The 17,322-nt window shown below is 39.5% G+C and overlaps 1 protein-coding gene across 1 annotated transcript; it reads right to left on the reverse strand.

Annotated features, from left to right (window-relative positions):
• Positions 1–15,339: 15,339 nt before the first annotated feature.
• HNRNPA0 (heterogeneous nuclear ribonucleoprotein A0) lies at positions 15,340–16,701 on the reverse strand. The gene has a single exon (XM_058540889.1). The coding sequence runs from the start codon at positions 16,610–16,612 to the stop codon at positions 15,698–15,700; it is 915 nt and encodes a 304-aa protein (XP_058396872.1). The 5' UTR covers positions 16,613–16,701; the 3' UTR covers positions 15,340–15,697.
• Between the last annotated feature and the right edge of the window lie 621 nt (positions 16,702–17,322).

Below are 17,322 nucleotides of genomic sequence, written 5' to 3' on the forward strand. Positions count from 1 at the left end.
TTGCTAATATTTTGTTGAGAAATTTTGCATCTATGTTCATCAGGGATATTGGTCTGTAATTTTCTTTTCTTATAGAATTCTTGTCTGATTTTGGTATCAGGGTAATGCTAGCCTCATAAAATGAGTTTGGAAGAGTTCCCTCTTCTGTTAGAACTAATAAATGAATTTAGTAAAGTTGTAGGATACAAAATCAATACACAAAAATCTGTTGCATTTCTATACACTAATAACACACTATCAGAAAGAGAAATAAGGAAAACTATCCCATTTACAATTGCATCAAAAAAAATAATAAAATACCCAGGAATAAATTTAACCAAGGAGGTGAAAGACCTGTATATTGAAAAGTATAAGACATTAATGAAAGAAATTGAAGACACAAATAAACGGAAAGATTTTCCATGCTCATGGATTGGAAGAATCAATATTGTTAAAATGTCCTTACTATCGGAGGCAATCTACAGATTCAATGCAATCCCTACCAAAATTCCAATGGCATTTCTCACAGAAATGGAACAAATAATCCCAGAATTTGTATGGAACTACAAAAAACCTGAAGAGCCAAAGCAACCTTGAGAAAGAAGAACACTCCCTGATTTCAAACTATACACAAAGCTATACTAACTAAAACAGTGTGGTATTGGCGTAAAAACAGACACAGAGATCAATGGAACAGAATAGAGAGCCCAGAAATAAACCCACGCATATATGCTCAATTAATTTACAATAAAGGAGCCAGGAATATACAATGGAGAAAGGATAGTCTCTTCAATGAATGGTGTTGGGAAAACTGGACAGCCACATGCAAAAGAATGAAACTATCTTACACCATACACAAAATGGATTAAAGACCTGAATGTAAAATCTGAAACCATAAAACTCCTAGAAAAAAATATAGGTAGTAAGCTCCTTGACATAGGTCTTGGTAATGATTTTTTAACCTAACACCAAAAGCAAAAGCAAAAATAAACAAGTGGGACTACATCAACCTAAAAAGCTTCTGTACAGCAAAGGAAACCATCAACAAAATGAAAAGGCAACCTATGGAATGGGAGAAAATATCTGCAAATCATATTTCTGATAAGGCGCTAGTATCCAAAATACATAAAGAACTCATACAACTCAATAGCAAAAAAACAAACAATCCGATCAAAAAATGGGCAGAGGATCCGAATAGACATTTTTCCAAAGAAGACATACAGATGGCCAACAGGTACATGAAAAGATGCTCAACATCACTAACCATGAGGGAAATGCAAATCAAAACCATAATGAGATATCACCTCACACCTCTTAGAATGGCTATTATCAAAAAGACAAGAAATAACAAGTGTTGGGGAGGATATGGAGAAAAGGGAACCCTTATGTGCTGTGGGTGCGAATGTAAATCGGTGCAGCCACTGTGGAAAACAGTATGGAAGTTCCTCAAAAAATTAAAAATAGAACTACCATATGAGCCAGCAATTCCCCTTCTGGCTATTTATCTGAAGAAAATAAAAACACTAACTCAAAAAGATATATGCACCCTCATGTTTGTTGCATTATTCACAATAGCCAAGATATGGAAACAACCTAAGTAAATGGAAAAGAAAATGTGGTACATATATATATATACACACACACACACACACACACACACACACACAGAATGAAATATTATTCAGCCATAAAAAAACAAAATTTTGCCATTTGCGACAACATGAATTCACCTCGAGAGCATTATCCTAAGTGAAATAAGTCAGACAGAGAAAGACAAATACCACATGATCTCACTTATATGTGGAATCTAAAAAAAAAATTTTTTTTAATTTAAAAAAAAAAGCTCATGGATACAGAGAACAGATTGGTGGTTGCCAGAGGGTTGGAATGGGGAGAGAGAAATAGGTAAAATGGGTCAAAAAGTAAAGATAAAAAAAATTTATTTTCAAAAGTAATCCAATAAATATAAACTCCACCAGAACAAAAATAAATAAATAAATGTGAGGAAACTGAGGTTCTGAGAGTTAAATGACTTGACCACAGCCCCATAGTTTTGAACCCAGATCTGCCTGACCTCAGAGCCCACTATTAACTATTGTGCATGGCAGGCACTACCCCTATCTCACTACCTCCATTTTAGAGATAAGCCAACTGAGGCTGAGAGAGAGAAAGTAATTGGCTCAAGATCACCCAGTGAGGTGGGTGCCAAGCGAGGTGTAGAACCAGATCATCAGATGCCTGCCCTCATGCCCTTCCACCTCACCTGCAGATGGAGAACAACAGCATTTGAATCCCTAAAGATATTAATATAGGCTGGCATCCAAGGCTTCCAAACACCTACTATTATAAAGTCCTTCCCCTTGGACTCCTCTGGTCCCTTAGCTTACTGGCTATGCCTAGCCAAAGACTGCTCTTGGGGAATGCTGGAGGCACACCGATGGACCCCAAGTGAGTCAAAGAAAAGCCAGACCAACTATAGGAGCAAGCAAGGTGCTTCACACAGGCCAATACATTGCAAACACTCATCTTTCAGAGTCTTCCTAAGAATTCCTTCATCTCTCCAATCTTTGACCTGCAACTGGTGCCCTCTGCTGGTAAATATGTGCATCTCTTCACAACAAAAGCAAAACTATTACACCAACGGCTTAGGAAGGGGGAAAAATCTGCTTCCTTCACAGAACATTCTATTCAAAAATGAGCATTAATTCCTACCTACAACTTTTTCATAGGTACTTGCAACTTTCAATTGACTGCAATGGTCCTCTATCTGCTGCCCCTGCCTCACGTCTCTGGTTCTTCCCTTTCTGGGCTGTTTTACATGAACAGGTAAAATATAGATAAGACATAGCCCCAAAATCAAGAATACAGTGATGTGTATGTGAGTGAGGTCAGGTCTGCACATCTAGCAGGTACAGAGAATTGAGGCAGGCACAGGCTTAAAGTAACGTAAAACCCATGAGCAAGTGTGCTCAAACATTCTGGTCATTCTCTACCTTCATACAACTGCACGCTTATAATTCAGTCTCACCAGAATATCTTACTCTGTCTATGTAATGGGCTGTACCAAGGAGCTACAACATAAATCCTACCTGAATAGAATGCCAAAGAGCTTATAAGCTGGTTGTGGAAATTACACATGGATGCATATAAACAAGGGTAAAAAACAAGAGGCTCAAGAAAAGTGCAGAAAAGGTACTGTGGGAACTCGGTGGAGGAAGAGATAACTTCCAGTTTAGGGAAGGAGGGAGTAGGACACAAGGAACAGAAATAAAGCTACAAATTTAGTAAATAATTCTGTGGAGCTTTAAAAAGGGTATTCATAATTGTAAATAGTTACAACTAGACAATTTCAATTTCTCATGACTTCATTTAAAATTTTTAAAAATAATTTAAAAGGTTTGTTTAATCTCACTAATATACTTACATATTGTATTACATTAAATAATACATAGTATTAAATGTTTTTATTATAGTTTTGTGGTAGAATATATGTAAAATTTACTATTTTAACCATTTCTAAGTGCACAATTTGGTGGCATTAAGTACATTCCAATGTTGTGCAACTATCATCACTATCCATCTCCGGAACTTTTGCATCATCCCCAAAGGCAACCTCTATTCTACTTTCTGCATCTATGAATTTGCCTATTCTAGCTACATCATATAAGTGCAATCATACAATATTTATCCTTTGTGTCTGGCTTATTTCACTTAGCATAATGTTTCAGATTCATCCATGTTGTGGTATGTATCAGAATTTCATTCCTTTGTATGGCTGAATAATATTCCAGTGTGTATGTGTATTTACATATACATTTTCTTTATCCATTCATCTGTTGATGGACACTGGATTTTTAATATTTCACGTTTTCACAGACAATAATTTAGTAAACATTTCCCAGATGTGTGACATTTATAGTTTCCAATCTCTTGCTATAGATAATGTTATAATGATCATCTTTGTGCAAAGACTGTTTTATTTTCATTGAATTGTTTTCTAAGGTTAAATTCCTGGTATTGGAGTCTTAGAGCCAAAGGATATGAATACTTTAATGGTTCTTACTAAATAAATCCATATTTACCCTCCTCATTCATCATCTTTCCCAGCCTGATGGAGAAGTTACTGTCTGCAATTTCAGTTATAAAAGTGCAAAACTGTGACTTAAAATCAATTGGAGGGCAACAAATAGTTCCACCAGTTGAAAATAAAAGCTTTCAAAGTTCATGGATATATGGATCCAGAGATTTGAGAGGAACTGGCTGTGACTCTAAAGTCAGGAATAAAGTAGTAATTCAGAAGAGATAAGTCAAATGGGCATTCTTGCCACAATCTCCCTTCTGTGACTTAAGTCTCATCTTCTCTGTACCAAAATCTTATTACAAAATCAGGACAGAATAACTTCCTCCTCAGGGGAGTAATACGAGGTAGTTAAATCAGACCGGCTTGCTACATATTTCATTGCCGAGAGTTTACAAGCAAACAAACAAAATGTGATCCTTCCAACATACTGACATACCGACACCTATTAAGAGATGCTGTGTTGCTTCTAGTAGCTATACTTCCTTTCTCTCTAAAGAATTATTTATGGCACCTATGTCAACAATTGCCTTCACTTAGATCATTTTAAAGACCTATACAAGGCAGTCCTTGTAAACTTGCTTACAAAGGATTTACGTGATGGCAGTCTCGCCATGCTCAAAACTGCTAGAAGCTGTTCAAAAGTGCTAGAAGCTGCAATAATGAAAAGATCTAGAGCTTTTGAAGAAAGAATTAACAAAGCAGAAACTGCTCAGAAGAGCTTTCCACTAGATACACAGCGGGCTGATCAATGTGACAGGTTTTCTAAAACTGCAACTTCTACATACAACCTCACATTTTCCACTTACCTTGGTTACACTAAAAAAAAATGTTAGCTTTGTCAGGGGTTCCCAAGACCAACCCTACACTCAGAGATTAACTAGAAGAACTCATAGAACTCAGCACTGCTAAGTGTTGTACTTACAGCTAAAGTTTATTACAGCCACGTAGTAAGGATAGTCAGATCATATGAGAAAAAGACACAGGCAGTCTAGAGGAATCTGTGTGCAAGTCTCTTCAAGCTCTCCCCCTACCATGAGAGGTCACAGAGAGTACACTTGTATGTGATGTTTCTGCCCAAGGACTCAGTACTCAAGGTTTTATAGGCACCCGCTGCCTAGCACATATCAAAATTCTAGACTCCCAGAAGGAAAGGAAGTGTTTGGCATAAATCCTATTGCTTATACAATTGAGACACAGTGAACCACCCTTATCAGTTAGGGAACCGTGGGAACATTCCCTAAATCCAAGTGCCCAGAGAAGGCCAACCTTGCAAGTAGGTCCCTCTAAAGGTAGCACACAACCAATTAAAGATTCATTTCAGCCAAAAAGAATAATCTCTCAAAGAAAAAAAAAAAAGGCATACACCTATAGTAGAATTAAAGAGATTGTGGGTCTTTTACACCTTAATCCAAGTTGTTCTGACTGCTTTCTTCATAAACCCTCATTGAAAGCAACTATACCAAGGGAATAGGAATTCTGTTCTAAACGAGGGGAAAACCAGAAAGAATATTTTAAAATTCAAGGCAGATCATGACACTCCTCTGCGCAATACCGTAAAATGGTTCACCATTCGTGTAGCAAAAGCCAAAATCCTTACAACAGCTTACAAATCCCCATACGCTCTGGCCCCCGTCTGACGTGACCAGCTACTCATTTGCTCCTCTTCCCTCAGCTCGAGCCACTCTGTCCAACTTGCTTTTCCTCCAAAAAGCCAGGCACAATCCTGCCTCAGGGCTTTTGCTCTTCCTAATCCTCTACCTGGAATGTTCTTCCCCTAAATATTACATTGCTCACTCCCACATTTCCTTCAAGTCTTTGCTCAAATGTCACTTTGCTCAAGTGTCACCACACCACCCTATTTTAAACTGCACTACCTTCACTAACGTCCTGCCTTGCAGCATTCCCCACTCCTTACCCTAATTTTTCCATACCAATCACTGTCTTCTAACATGGCACGTAATGTATTATGTTTCATTGTCGGTCTCTTCTCAGTAGAATATAAGCTTTATCGAGGGCAGGGGTTTCTGTCTCGTGTTCACTGCTGTATTTCCAGCTGGATCATCCAGCAGAAGAGTCATAAATTGAAGCTGACATAGCAGGAAACAGGGAGACATTGAATTTCAAACAATGTAGGAAAACTCATGACAGGTGGGGAGAGTAACTTAATTCAAATAGCTAGGTCTTCTCCAAGTTTGGTGGTGCCTGGGAGATCAAGTCATTAGAAAATATGGAAAGGCTTTAAAAAATTTCACTGAAGAGACAACAACAGATGGCACATCCACACAGGGTTATTGAAGAGTTTTAATAAAAGGAACTATTTACAGGTGTGGGCGCAGTTAAGGAAAATCAATAAAGTCTGGTGAACCATCTTGGGGCTAGCAACAGGGAGCCTGAGGTAGTAATAGGAGGGAGTGGTTACCAGAGCCTGAAAAGACCTAGAGCTGTAAGAGAGAGCCAGCTGGAGCAGAGCTGTGGCCACCAATAAGCTGTGTGCTGAGTTGGTGTACATAGGGGACGGGGGAACAAATATCTTGACCTCACCTGTCTCTCACTCTCCAGATCTCCTGCCGGTTTCTCCTACTGTCCAAACTCAACATGAAGCCAGAGAAGAGAGTACGCAGTTTAAGAATCAGCCTCCCAAGACACAGAGCCAGAAAGAAAAGTGGAGAGTGGATGAAGAAGAGCAAAAAGAGAATATCCAGCACAGTAACCATTTTGTAAAGCTATCTGCAAAAGCCACAATGCTTCAGTGTGCTTACCAGCATTTTCAACTCACCATGTCCAAATCTTCCTTCTAAATCTCCTCTTTCCATTCCCAGTGGCTTCACCATCCTCCTACTTACACAGTAATTCTGATTCAACTACTCCCTCCTCCTTATTCCCCACATAGCCAATCATTTGCCAATTATGCTTTCACAACTTCCCTCAAATTCCCTTTTAGTCTATTTTTAGTGCCACCTCTTTGTGCTCTCATTTTCTTACCTGGTTGACATCAGTTGTCTTTAACAGCCTTGCCACCAGAAACATCACTCAAATGCCATCTGTCTTACTCAGTGCTACTGGAGTAATCTTTCTACATTACAGTCTCACTACCACTACAGTTGCTCAAAAACCTTTACTGACATCCTCTGCCTGCCAGATAAAGTCCAAACTCCTTAGCATACTATTCAAAGACCTCAGTAATGTGGTTCCAACTTTCCCCAATTTATTTCTCATAACTCTCCTTTATCCTTAGTACAAATTAGCCACTTATATTTGGAAGTAAATGAAGTTTAGTGGAAAGAGTATGACCATTGGAATCAGTCAGACTTGGATTCAACTCCCAGCTTGATCACTTCACCAGCTGGGTAGCCTTGGGAAAGTTACTTAACCTTTCCGAGATGAGCTTCACCTATCTTACCTGTGAAGCAGAGAGTTACCAAACGGATCCAATGAGAACATTTGTAAATGTACTTAGTACAGTGTTTAGCACACAGTAGGCATATTTCTCTATATATGCTTCATGTCTCTGCCTATTTGTCCCTCTACCTGAAATTACCTCTTTCTCCCCACTGTCATCTCAATCTGGCCAATTTTTTAGGTCAAATACTATATCCTCCACAGTGCTTTTCTTGATCTTCCTTCCTACCTGGAAGTAACCTCTCCTTAACATTCACATTATTTGTATCTTCCTTATAGTAACAAATACTTAAAAACTCACAGATAGCTAACATGGTTCTTCTCTCTCCCACTAGAGCTGAAACAGCAGAAGTTTAAGAGGTTCCCACATCCAAGCTCATCCAGCAAGCCAAGGGCAAAGCCTAGGTTAAAAACCAAACCTCAGTTACTAAGAGTGCTCTACAGACTACATATGCATGTCTCTACTCTTTTCAAGGCAGTTATTCATTCACCTCATTAACTGTGCAAATACCATGTGGTTGGGTTGGCAGTGAAATAAAGGTATACCTTTTGCTAGTCAGTCATGCCTTGTATCAGAGGTCATAATATTAACATAACATAATATTAACATAACAGAGACAATAGTAAGCCCTTTACATGCATTCTTTCACTGAATCTGTCCAACAACCCTATGAGACAGGTATTACTAGTAGTCTCTCCTTTTTAAAGACAAGGAAACTGAGGTTCAGGCCAATTTGTTCAAGGTCACAGAGCTCGAAAGTGACAGGGTTAGGAATGGAACCTGATCTATGTGATGCCAAAATTTACATCCTTAAGGACAATGAAATAATAAATCAGATGCCTACTCTGAGGCAAATTACTTTTGCAGAATAGCATCAAAGAAAAACTGCACCTTTCATATGGTATTCAAATAACAAGTAACCATTGAAGCAGTGAAGCCTTAATTTTAATCAGAGAATGTACACTAAATGACAATGGGACTAACTCCAATTTGTTTATATGCTCTGAAAAATCTGAGATGGTGCCACAATGCTGAAAAAGAAAGGATGCATCATTTCAAAAGAAATCAAATTCCAACCAGAATGCAAGTTATTTGAAGACAGGCACCGTGTTTGTCTCGCTGCTATGTATCTCCAGATCCTAGATGTGTTTTGCACACAGAAGGTAATCAATACCTGATGAAACTGATGGTAAACACTGGGAAATAAGCATACTGTTTAAACGGTATAAGTTCACATCAGAGAATTTTAGAGTTGCAGGCAATGACACAAACCTATTTCAGGTAGTTTTTTTTTTTAAGCAAATCATACAAAGTGGTAAAAGAATCAAAGGAGCCAAATAAAATCTGCCTGAGTAGAGAAGGGTGTACACAGCTAAGAAAAGAATGCCTAGCAAGGTATCTTCTTGTATAATTTTCCTCTCTGAATATTCAAATCATCCAGCTCCAAGTGCAAGTGAAAAAGTAGGTGGAAAAAGTCATAAGAGACTCAACTGCCCTTTCTAGCCTTCATAGTTTGGGATTACTTTTTAAAAAGCAGCTTTCAAATATCTCCTTTTTATGACAAAAGTTTTATCTGGTAGCATTTAAATTCTCATTGAGGGAGAACCAAGAGCAGGTTCCAATGTCAAAGACTAATTTTCCCAAACCAGTTTGTGCCTCTCTTTGAAATGAGCAATAAATTCTATTTTCCAACTAAGATACTTAGTAGTAAGAGACTAAATTTAGGCATCAAGAATATTCACGATGTGCTAAATTCAAATTCGAGAGTACTAATTCATGCCCATTTATTATTTTTCAAACTAATCCCACCTCCCCCCAAATTATACAACTTAACTTTATTTTTAAAATGAAATGTAGGGCACATATAACCTTTCAATTATAGCAAACTGTTTCTTTTCCATCAGAAACTGATTTAATTACTGCCAGTTATTTTCTAACAAAATTATATTTTAAAATCAGCTAGTAAGTCAAAAAATAGGAAAGACATAAGAAGATGCAAGAATGGTGAGCATATTGCTAACTGTGGCTTAATAAAGGAAGTCTCCAAAACATGAATTACACTGCTTACGGAAAGATTCATTAATACATAGTGATTATCTCTCATTTAAGATTTCAACTGATTTGTATTTCTATCATTGAATATTTTAAGTTCCACCTCCTTTAAGTTGATTTTGCTATTAATACTTAGCAAAGGTCATGAATCATATAATAATGCAAAATAATAAAAGTGGATGACGTGCTTTTAAGGTCTTTGTGGTCTACCAATCTAATAAAAAATGTAAGGAGCCAAATACATCACGCTCTGCATTTTGGCATAAGCTGTGGAATGCCCTTTGCCGCCTCATCCACCTAGTCCAAATGTCAGGACCACTCCAAATGCCTCTTCTTTAACATTTTCCTTGACCGACAAAGTCACCACTACTGCTTATATATATCTCTGACTAAAATGCCCACTCTCTATCATAATTTGTTTGAATTTCCACCACCCAAAATAAACTGTGGGTCCCTTGTGAGCAAGCGCTAATCCTTATTTATCATTTAGCTAAGTCGTGCTCAAAAATTTTTTGTTGAATGAATTATAAGAACTAGCCTAAGGGTTCCTCTTGAAGGTTTTCACTGAATAATTACCAAATATGACTAAAAAAACAAGTTTCAAATTGCAAAGGATCTAAGCGATTATAGTCTTCACATCATAGGAAAATGAAGTCCAAAGAAAATAAGTTGACTTACCAAGTTTAAATAGTAAGATTTGAATCCACATTTCACCTGGAAATTCAGATTTTTGGTGTTACCTACCTCTGATCCAGAGCAAACCTCTCCCAGGATACCTTTTCCAGTCTGTTATTTTCTCTGCTTTCTCAAGAGCTTCTTGAGAAAGTATTTAGTAAATCATTTACAATTCAACTAAAGGCGATTTCTGCAGTGAAAAACCCCTATTAACACATAACTGAAATGTGATGCTCCAAGTTTTAGGTAGGATAAACTAGAAAAGAGCATTAACTGGCATATATATATCTATAAAATAATCCCCAACCTCAATGTATAGTCCCTTCAGAATATAAGGGCAGTAAGGCTGTTTTTTAATGCAGACAAGTTACATATTTTTTAATCAAGTCTTTCTCATAAAAAAATTAAAACACAAAATTCGGGAGGAAAAATGACAAAGCAAAATGGAAATGTTAAGTCTGTAGAATATCCAACAATTCCTTGGAGGGCTCTAGCAGATTTCTTAGAGAACTATCTGGACATGAGTGTAACCAATGGCTTTAGCCAGGCTCCTGTACTTACTTTTTTCCTCATAAATGGCAACATAAGCCCTGCAAAAGGAGTTTCAAATTATAAGCAGAAGAAATACTGGAAACACGCTAATCAATATTATGGCGCATCTATACCATAGTATACCAGTTACATGAGATAGTTATATGTACAGATATCGAAGGATGCCTTTGAAGTTAAGATACATATATGTATACGAATGTGTGTGTGTGTGTATATATATATATATACACACACACACACACATATATATATAAAATGACCCAATATACCCACGCAAATAAAGAGATCTAGAAGTAGACAAACTGTTAACACAGGTTATCTCTGGGCACTGGGAGAAAACAAGGGAGGAGCAATTTTTTTTTTTTTACTTTACAATGTGGCTTTTAAAAATAAGCAAAAAGATCCCCACTTCCTGCTCTCCATAGCTACATGATCTTAGGCAAATTACTAAAATTAGGTAAGCCTGTAGCTAATATGCAACATAGAGATAATAGGATCTCCTCAAAGAATTATTCTGAGGACTAAAATAAATGAATGATGCATATAAAGTACTTAGCGCAAGACACATAGCAAACACAATAAATGCTACCTTTATTTCTTCAGAGTAACGAAATTTAAGTGATATATGTAGACATCACAGGGAAACACTGGCAAGTATTTCTGCAGTAAAACTACTGGAGAAAAAAGGGGAGCACCGCAATATAATGGTTCTCATAGCCCATTAACTGTTTTATCATGTATAATCTAGCTTTGAAAAATTTCAGTGATGTGTTTTAGTTGAATTTACCCTAAGGCTTTAAAAAAACTGCCAATGATTATGTACCTTTCTCTGTATGTATGCAGAGACTTGAAAAATACTTATGATACCAAAGAACTGCTGCATTCTCATTATTTAGCACATTTAAATCTGAGGTAGCCAGCTCATCAACTAAGGGTATATTTGATGAGCAAGAACTTATCTGCAAGGATAATAATCACTGTATTACTCATAACAGCAAAAAATAGAAGAAACTTGCCCATCAACAGAGGACTGTTTTAAATTATGAGTTATATTATGGAACATTATACAGGCATTAGAATGAACGAGAAAGGACTATTTGTCTCCATACATGAGAATGTTAATGATGTACATATAAACTGCAAAACCAAAAAAATACAGGTACATACAAAAAAGATCTAGATGAATATATCCCTATTAAAAATGATTATCCTTAAGAAGGGGGTTTGCTTTATTATAGGATTTTTACTTTTTGTTTGGTTTATAAGCAGTTATTTATATGTTTAATTCTAATAAAGTTATTTTTAAAAATACACCAGCCTCAAGAAGATTCAATAAGATTTCTGTATTTTCTATTTCCTAGTAATATTGGTATTTTCTGTGACTCTAAATACAATCCAAGTGTTACACAATATTCTAATTTTTTAAGTAACATATAGTAGAAAATATTTCTTAGGCTTTTTCTTTCAAGGGACTTTCCATTGGAAAAAAATTTTACAACGTGTTTTCACTTTTAATAGAAAGCACGAGACAAAGGCACATCAAAGTAACCTGCCATGAGACACTAAAGAAAAAGCATTATCCTACCCTGGTTTAGAGGCGATCTTTGTTGCCCTATTTCAGAATGAAACAAAATAGGGCCTTCTGAAACAGGGAATAGAAGGAATTTTTCCCAGTGAGCAAAATCTTACACTGACTCACTAAGTTGGTTAAAACGGAAGAGATTTACCCTAAGTGCAAATTTTGTCTTTTTGGGTAAAATCCATACATCATCTAGATGTAGTTCTGCTCAAAACGATACAACATCCAAACATCCACTTCCAATCAGCAAAGACGCAGGCATACAAAACAACATAAAATGTAAATTCCCAAATTTGTGAAAATTAAGCCCACTTAAAAGGCAAATAAGCCTATAAACCAAATAACTGACAATATCACTTCTGGTCTCGAGGGAAATAATAAATACCAAATTCTCAAGTATCTGAATCCCTTAACCTTGCTTAAAAACAAAAATTCATTGTGAAGCAGACTTAAATATGAAACCTCGGTTCCAAATCACTAAGTTATAGGAGGAAACAATCAGTATAGCCTTCTGATTTGACAGCTACCACTACAAACATTAACCATTTGCAAGCTTTTTAAGATTTGAAATTATCATCAATCTTTAAAGACCTTTCAAATCACTTTCAACCAATAACTACCATTGAATTTATACTAAAAATACTGTAAACGCAAAAGTTCTTCACAATAGGGAGATCAAAATTGGTTTTTATTTTGTTAATCTTTCAAATTAGATTCAAGCGCGGCACAAAAATTGTATTCACGACCGGGTAGGTTCTGCACCACCTGCACCCATGAATTCTTAAATTAAATTTGAAGTAATAATGTTCAGATAGTTGTCATAGGTGAAAGGAGTCAAAACACACAACTCATTGACAGAGTCCCACAAGCGAAAAAAGCTTGCATAGAAACTGACACGAATCCCGTAAAGACTAAATACCACCATGCTTTTGCCTTCACTAAATACCAATCCAGATTACAGAAATTTGTAAAGGCAGATATACGACAGGTGTTAATGTCACATGAACAGAACACTAAGCTGCTTTTCTAATTAGCAGGAAATTCTTTTACGTAATTCACTTAACTTTTTAGAAGTCACTATGTTGGGAATATTAAATGACAACCTTATTAGACTTTGGAAAACCCTCCAAAGGGTGGACAATTCCAATTGACCCAGAATAGATCTTCCCATTAAAACTGAGTAAAAGGCAAGCAGGGTAATAATTATAATGAAAAATTTAAGCATATCATTTTCTTTATCCTACAGGCCCCCCAAAAGCTGGACCAAAGTACCAAGAGAAGCCCACATACAGAATGGTTTCACTAATAGTGAAAATAAAACAGAAATTTAAAGAAACTGTAGAACCACTTCAGAGCAAAAGATCTGACTACGTGTTTATTTACTCAATGTGCAAAAACATCTATCCCAACTGTCACAAAGGTATACTTAAGTATTTGTACAAAGCATCAACTCTCCTTTGTCAAAGTGACTACGGAGCAGCCATAACCTAGCCTACCAATCTTGACCTCGCTTCATATCTCTTGAAACTAGAGCCCTGGCAATTAGGAAAAAAATTTTGGCAAGAGTTAGATCCTAAGAAATACACAGTGACAAGAACTGAAAGAGAAAAGTCAATGTTAAAATATTCCTTTACTTTAAAAGCCCAATAATCTCCCCTTCAGAAAGCTTGTTAGTATAGCCTTGGGCTTTCGACTCCAAGATTCAAGTTTAATATTTTACCATAACATCAAATCAAGTGTACTAGGATTAACAGGTACTCTGAACCCACCCCACCAGGTTATACATACTCTCACTCAATCATGTAAAGAATTGAATTCTTTATTTGTGATATCCATAAACGTTGCTATTCTATATTTCTATCCAGGAAGGCAATTTTCTCCTATATCATTTTGTTTTTTATAAACAACAACTTGAATTCTATTGCATGAAAGGGCTACAAATATACATTTGTTAACCAAGCAGAATACACAGATATTTTGCTTTACAACTTGCACCTAAGATACCAGTACAGTAGCTGGTTCATTAGTTGTCATAGCAATTTGGGGCCATTGCCCAAGCTATGCATAACAGTTTACATTTTCAAATCTCGTGTAAAAAGGGCAATTATGATATGGACTGTTAACTACATTCCTGTAAAGCCCATCTTAGTTACAAGTAAACATGTAAACAAAGTCTGCACAGATTTTTGATGGCAAAACTTCTAAATCTGATGCAATTGTCCTAAACAAGTTTTTAAGACAAATTGTTTTGCAGATATACTGCCATTCTGCCAGTAGATGGTGCTACAAAGGTTGGGGAAGGATTTCCATGAGGACAACAGTTCAGCCACTGGAAAAAAACGTTTAAACCTGCTCTGAAAATACAAAAATGCATTTAGTTTGAGGGTAAAATATAACCCTTATTTGTAACCATTCATTACAGACAAACCAGTAAGAGGGATGAAACTAGGCCATCTGAAAATTTTTAAACAGTTTATAAGAATGAAAACACATGCTTAACACAAACTATTTCTTTAGAACTACACAGTACATACTTTGAAGTAAATTCTCATAGAAAGTAGTGACCAACTATGTCAAGATGATAAGCAAATCGCTTAGTACAAGAGATGGATGCACAGAAACTTTAAAGATTTTAAAAAGCCACATCCACCACTTCAAAAGTTTTGCCTGTAAGGGATAAAATTCAACAAGTCACTAGCAGGGAAACAAACAAAAAAAAAAAAACCACAGGACCTTTTAAACCTTTTAAAAGTTTCTCTTAAGTACACATCAAGAATTGAGAATTAACACGAAAAATTTTCAACTAATATCCCTTAAACGGTACGGAATGGATCCTAGAAAAAAAATGTTAGACATGTACGGTCAAACACAATGATTTATTAAAAATAAAACGTAAAAATGATTTTTGTACATATACTTCCAAATTTCAGGCATGGGATCCAAGTAGATTTCATAGAAAACGCTGTAGCCAGGTATCAAGTCCTTACAACAAAGTAAACTACCCCCCCACCCCAACCCCCGCCCAGGTTTTGCTACAGAATCAGCAAGTTCACTCCCTCCCCCCAAAAAAACACAAATTAAAACAAGACGTTTTGCTAGTATAAAAACGACCAAGGTCCAAGTAATAATAAAAAAATAGAGTCCATCAATGACTGTAACACAAAAATGTGTGTGTGGGGCCGAGTCCATCTTCAGAGGGAGAGACAAGAGGTGGCAGGCAAACAGGGCAACACCCCCAAGAGTAAGCAGCCTCAAAAGAGGCTCCCCCAAGGGCAAATGGGGAAGGCGGTGGGAGGGAAAGGGACTTAGGAATTGACCCTAGTCGGGCTGTCGAAAAGAGCTACCCCTATAGCCGCTCCCAGACATTTTTAAATTTTCTTTAGAAGGAGCTGCCTCCATAGCCACCCCCACCGCCATAGCCGCCTCTGTAAGGTCCACTGTTACTGCGACCGCCCCAGCTGCTGCCGCCGCCGCCGCCGCCGCCGCCACTCTTCATGGGCCCGTAGGAGGACTGGTGCTGGCTGTAGCTGCCGAAGCCGCCGAAGCCGTTACCGTAATCGCTTCCACCGTAGGACGACCCGCCGCCGCCGCCTCCGTAGGCATTGTAGCCGCCGCCGCCGCCGCCGCCGTAACCACCGTAGCTGTTGTAGCCGCCGCCGCCCTTCGACAGGCCGTTCTGGTCTCGACCACCGCCGCGCCCCCGGCCGCCTCGGCCGCCCCGGGAGGACCGGGAGCCGCCTCCGCCCCCTCCGGAGTGGATATCCTCCTTGGGCACGGCCTTCTTCACCTCCACGCGATGACCCTGGATCGGGTGGAACTTGACCACCGCGGCCTTGTCTGCCGCGTCGTGATTCTGAAAATACACGAAGCCGAAGCCGCGCTTCTTGCCGGACTGCTTGTCGGCAATGATCTCGGCTTTCTCCACGGTGCCGAACTGCGAGAAGTGCTCGATCAGGTCGCCCTCGGCCACGTCTCCCTTAAGGCCCCCGACAAAGAGCTTCTTAACCTTGGCGTGGGCACCGGGCCGCGCCGAATCCTCCCGGGACACCGCCCGCTTCAGCTCCACCGTGTTGCCGTCCACGGCGTGGGGCGAGGCGGCCATGGCGGCGTCGGCCTCCTCCACATTGGAGTAGGTCACGAAGCCGAAGCAACGGGAGCGCTTGGTCTGGGGGTTCACCACCACCACGCAGTCCGTCAGAGTCCCGAAGGCCTCAAAGTGGCCGCGCAGGCCCGACTCACTCGTCTGCACGTTGAGGCCGCCGATGAACAGCTTACACAACTGGGAATTCTCCATCTCCAAGGCCCGGGCCTTGCCCCCGCCCTGCGAGCTCCGAGGTTTCGCCGTCGCCGCTATCGTTGCCTGAGGCCTCTTCACAACTTGGGCCCAGCCGTTGCTGGAGCCGCCACCGCCGCTCACCGACGGGGAAGGGAAGAAGGGAAGGGGAGGGAAGGAGGAAAGAAGGAAGGGGGAGGGAAGGGGAGAGGTGCCGGCTAGAGGGCGAGCCGAGAAGACTGGAACACAACCAAGGCCGCCACTACCGCCACCGCCACCTCCGCTCCCCTATCTGGACACCACACAAAGAGGCCGCTGAACGCGCGCGCACCCTCCCCGAGGCGTGCGTCACCGCCGACGTACGGCAGCCCAGGGCTGTCAGCCAATCCCCGCCTCGCTCTCCTTAGTCCCGCCTACCGCGCCGCAGCGCCGCTCTCGGTCACGGACTCCCCGCCCTCCGCAGTCTATTCAAGCCCTCGGCCTCCGCGGCTCCGGCCGCCGGTTGTAGCGCCCCGCTTTCACTCCCGGGCTCCCCAGGGTGCCCTGACGGGGGACTCTCCTTGCCCTCCGCACACCTCCGCGGTTCATTTCCTGCCAGCCTCGCGGCTGTTCCCAGTGATTGTCCCCCTCCCCATGCCATACCCCATGGCCCAACTCCGCAGTGGCGTTCGCGCCAGCCCCTTGAGAGACATATCAGTTCAGCCAATCACCGCGATCCGCTCACACCCACT

The sequence above is a fragment of the Diceros bicornis genome, chromosome 1 (genome assembly GCF_020826845.1).
Source record: "Diceros bicornis minor isolate mBicDic1 chromosome 1, mDicBic1.mat.cur, whole genome shotgun sequence".
NCBI lineage: Eukaryota > Metazoa > Chordata > Mammalia > Perissodactyla > Rhinocerotidae > Diceros > Diceros bicornis.

Excerpts from the sequence above, each read along its gene's own strand:
- HNRNPA0 (XM_058540889.1), bottom strand. The coding sequence starts at position 16,612 with ATGGAGAATTCCCAGTTGTGTAAGCTGTTCATCGGCGGCCTCAACGTG.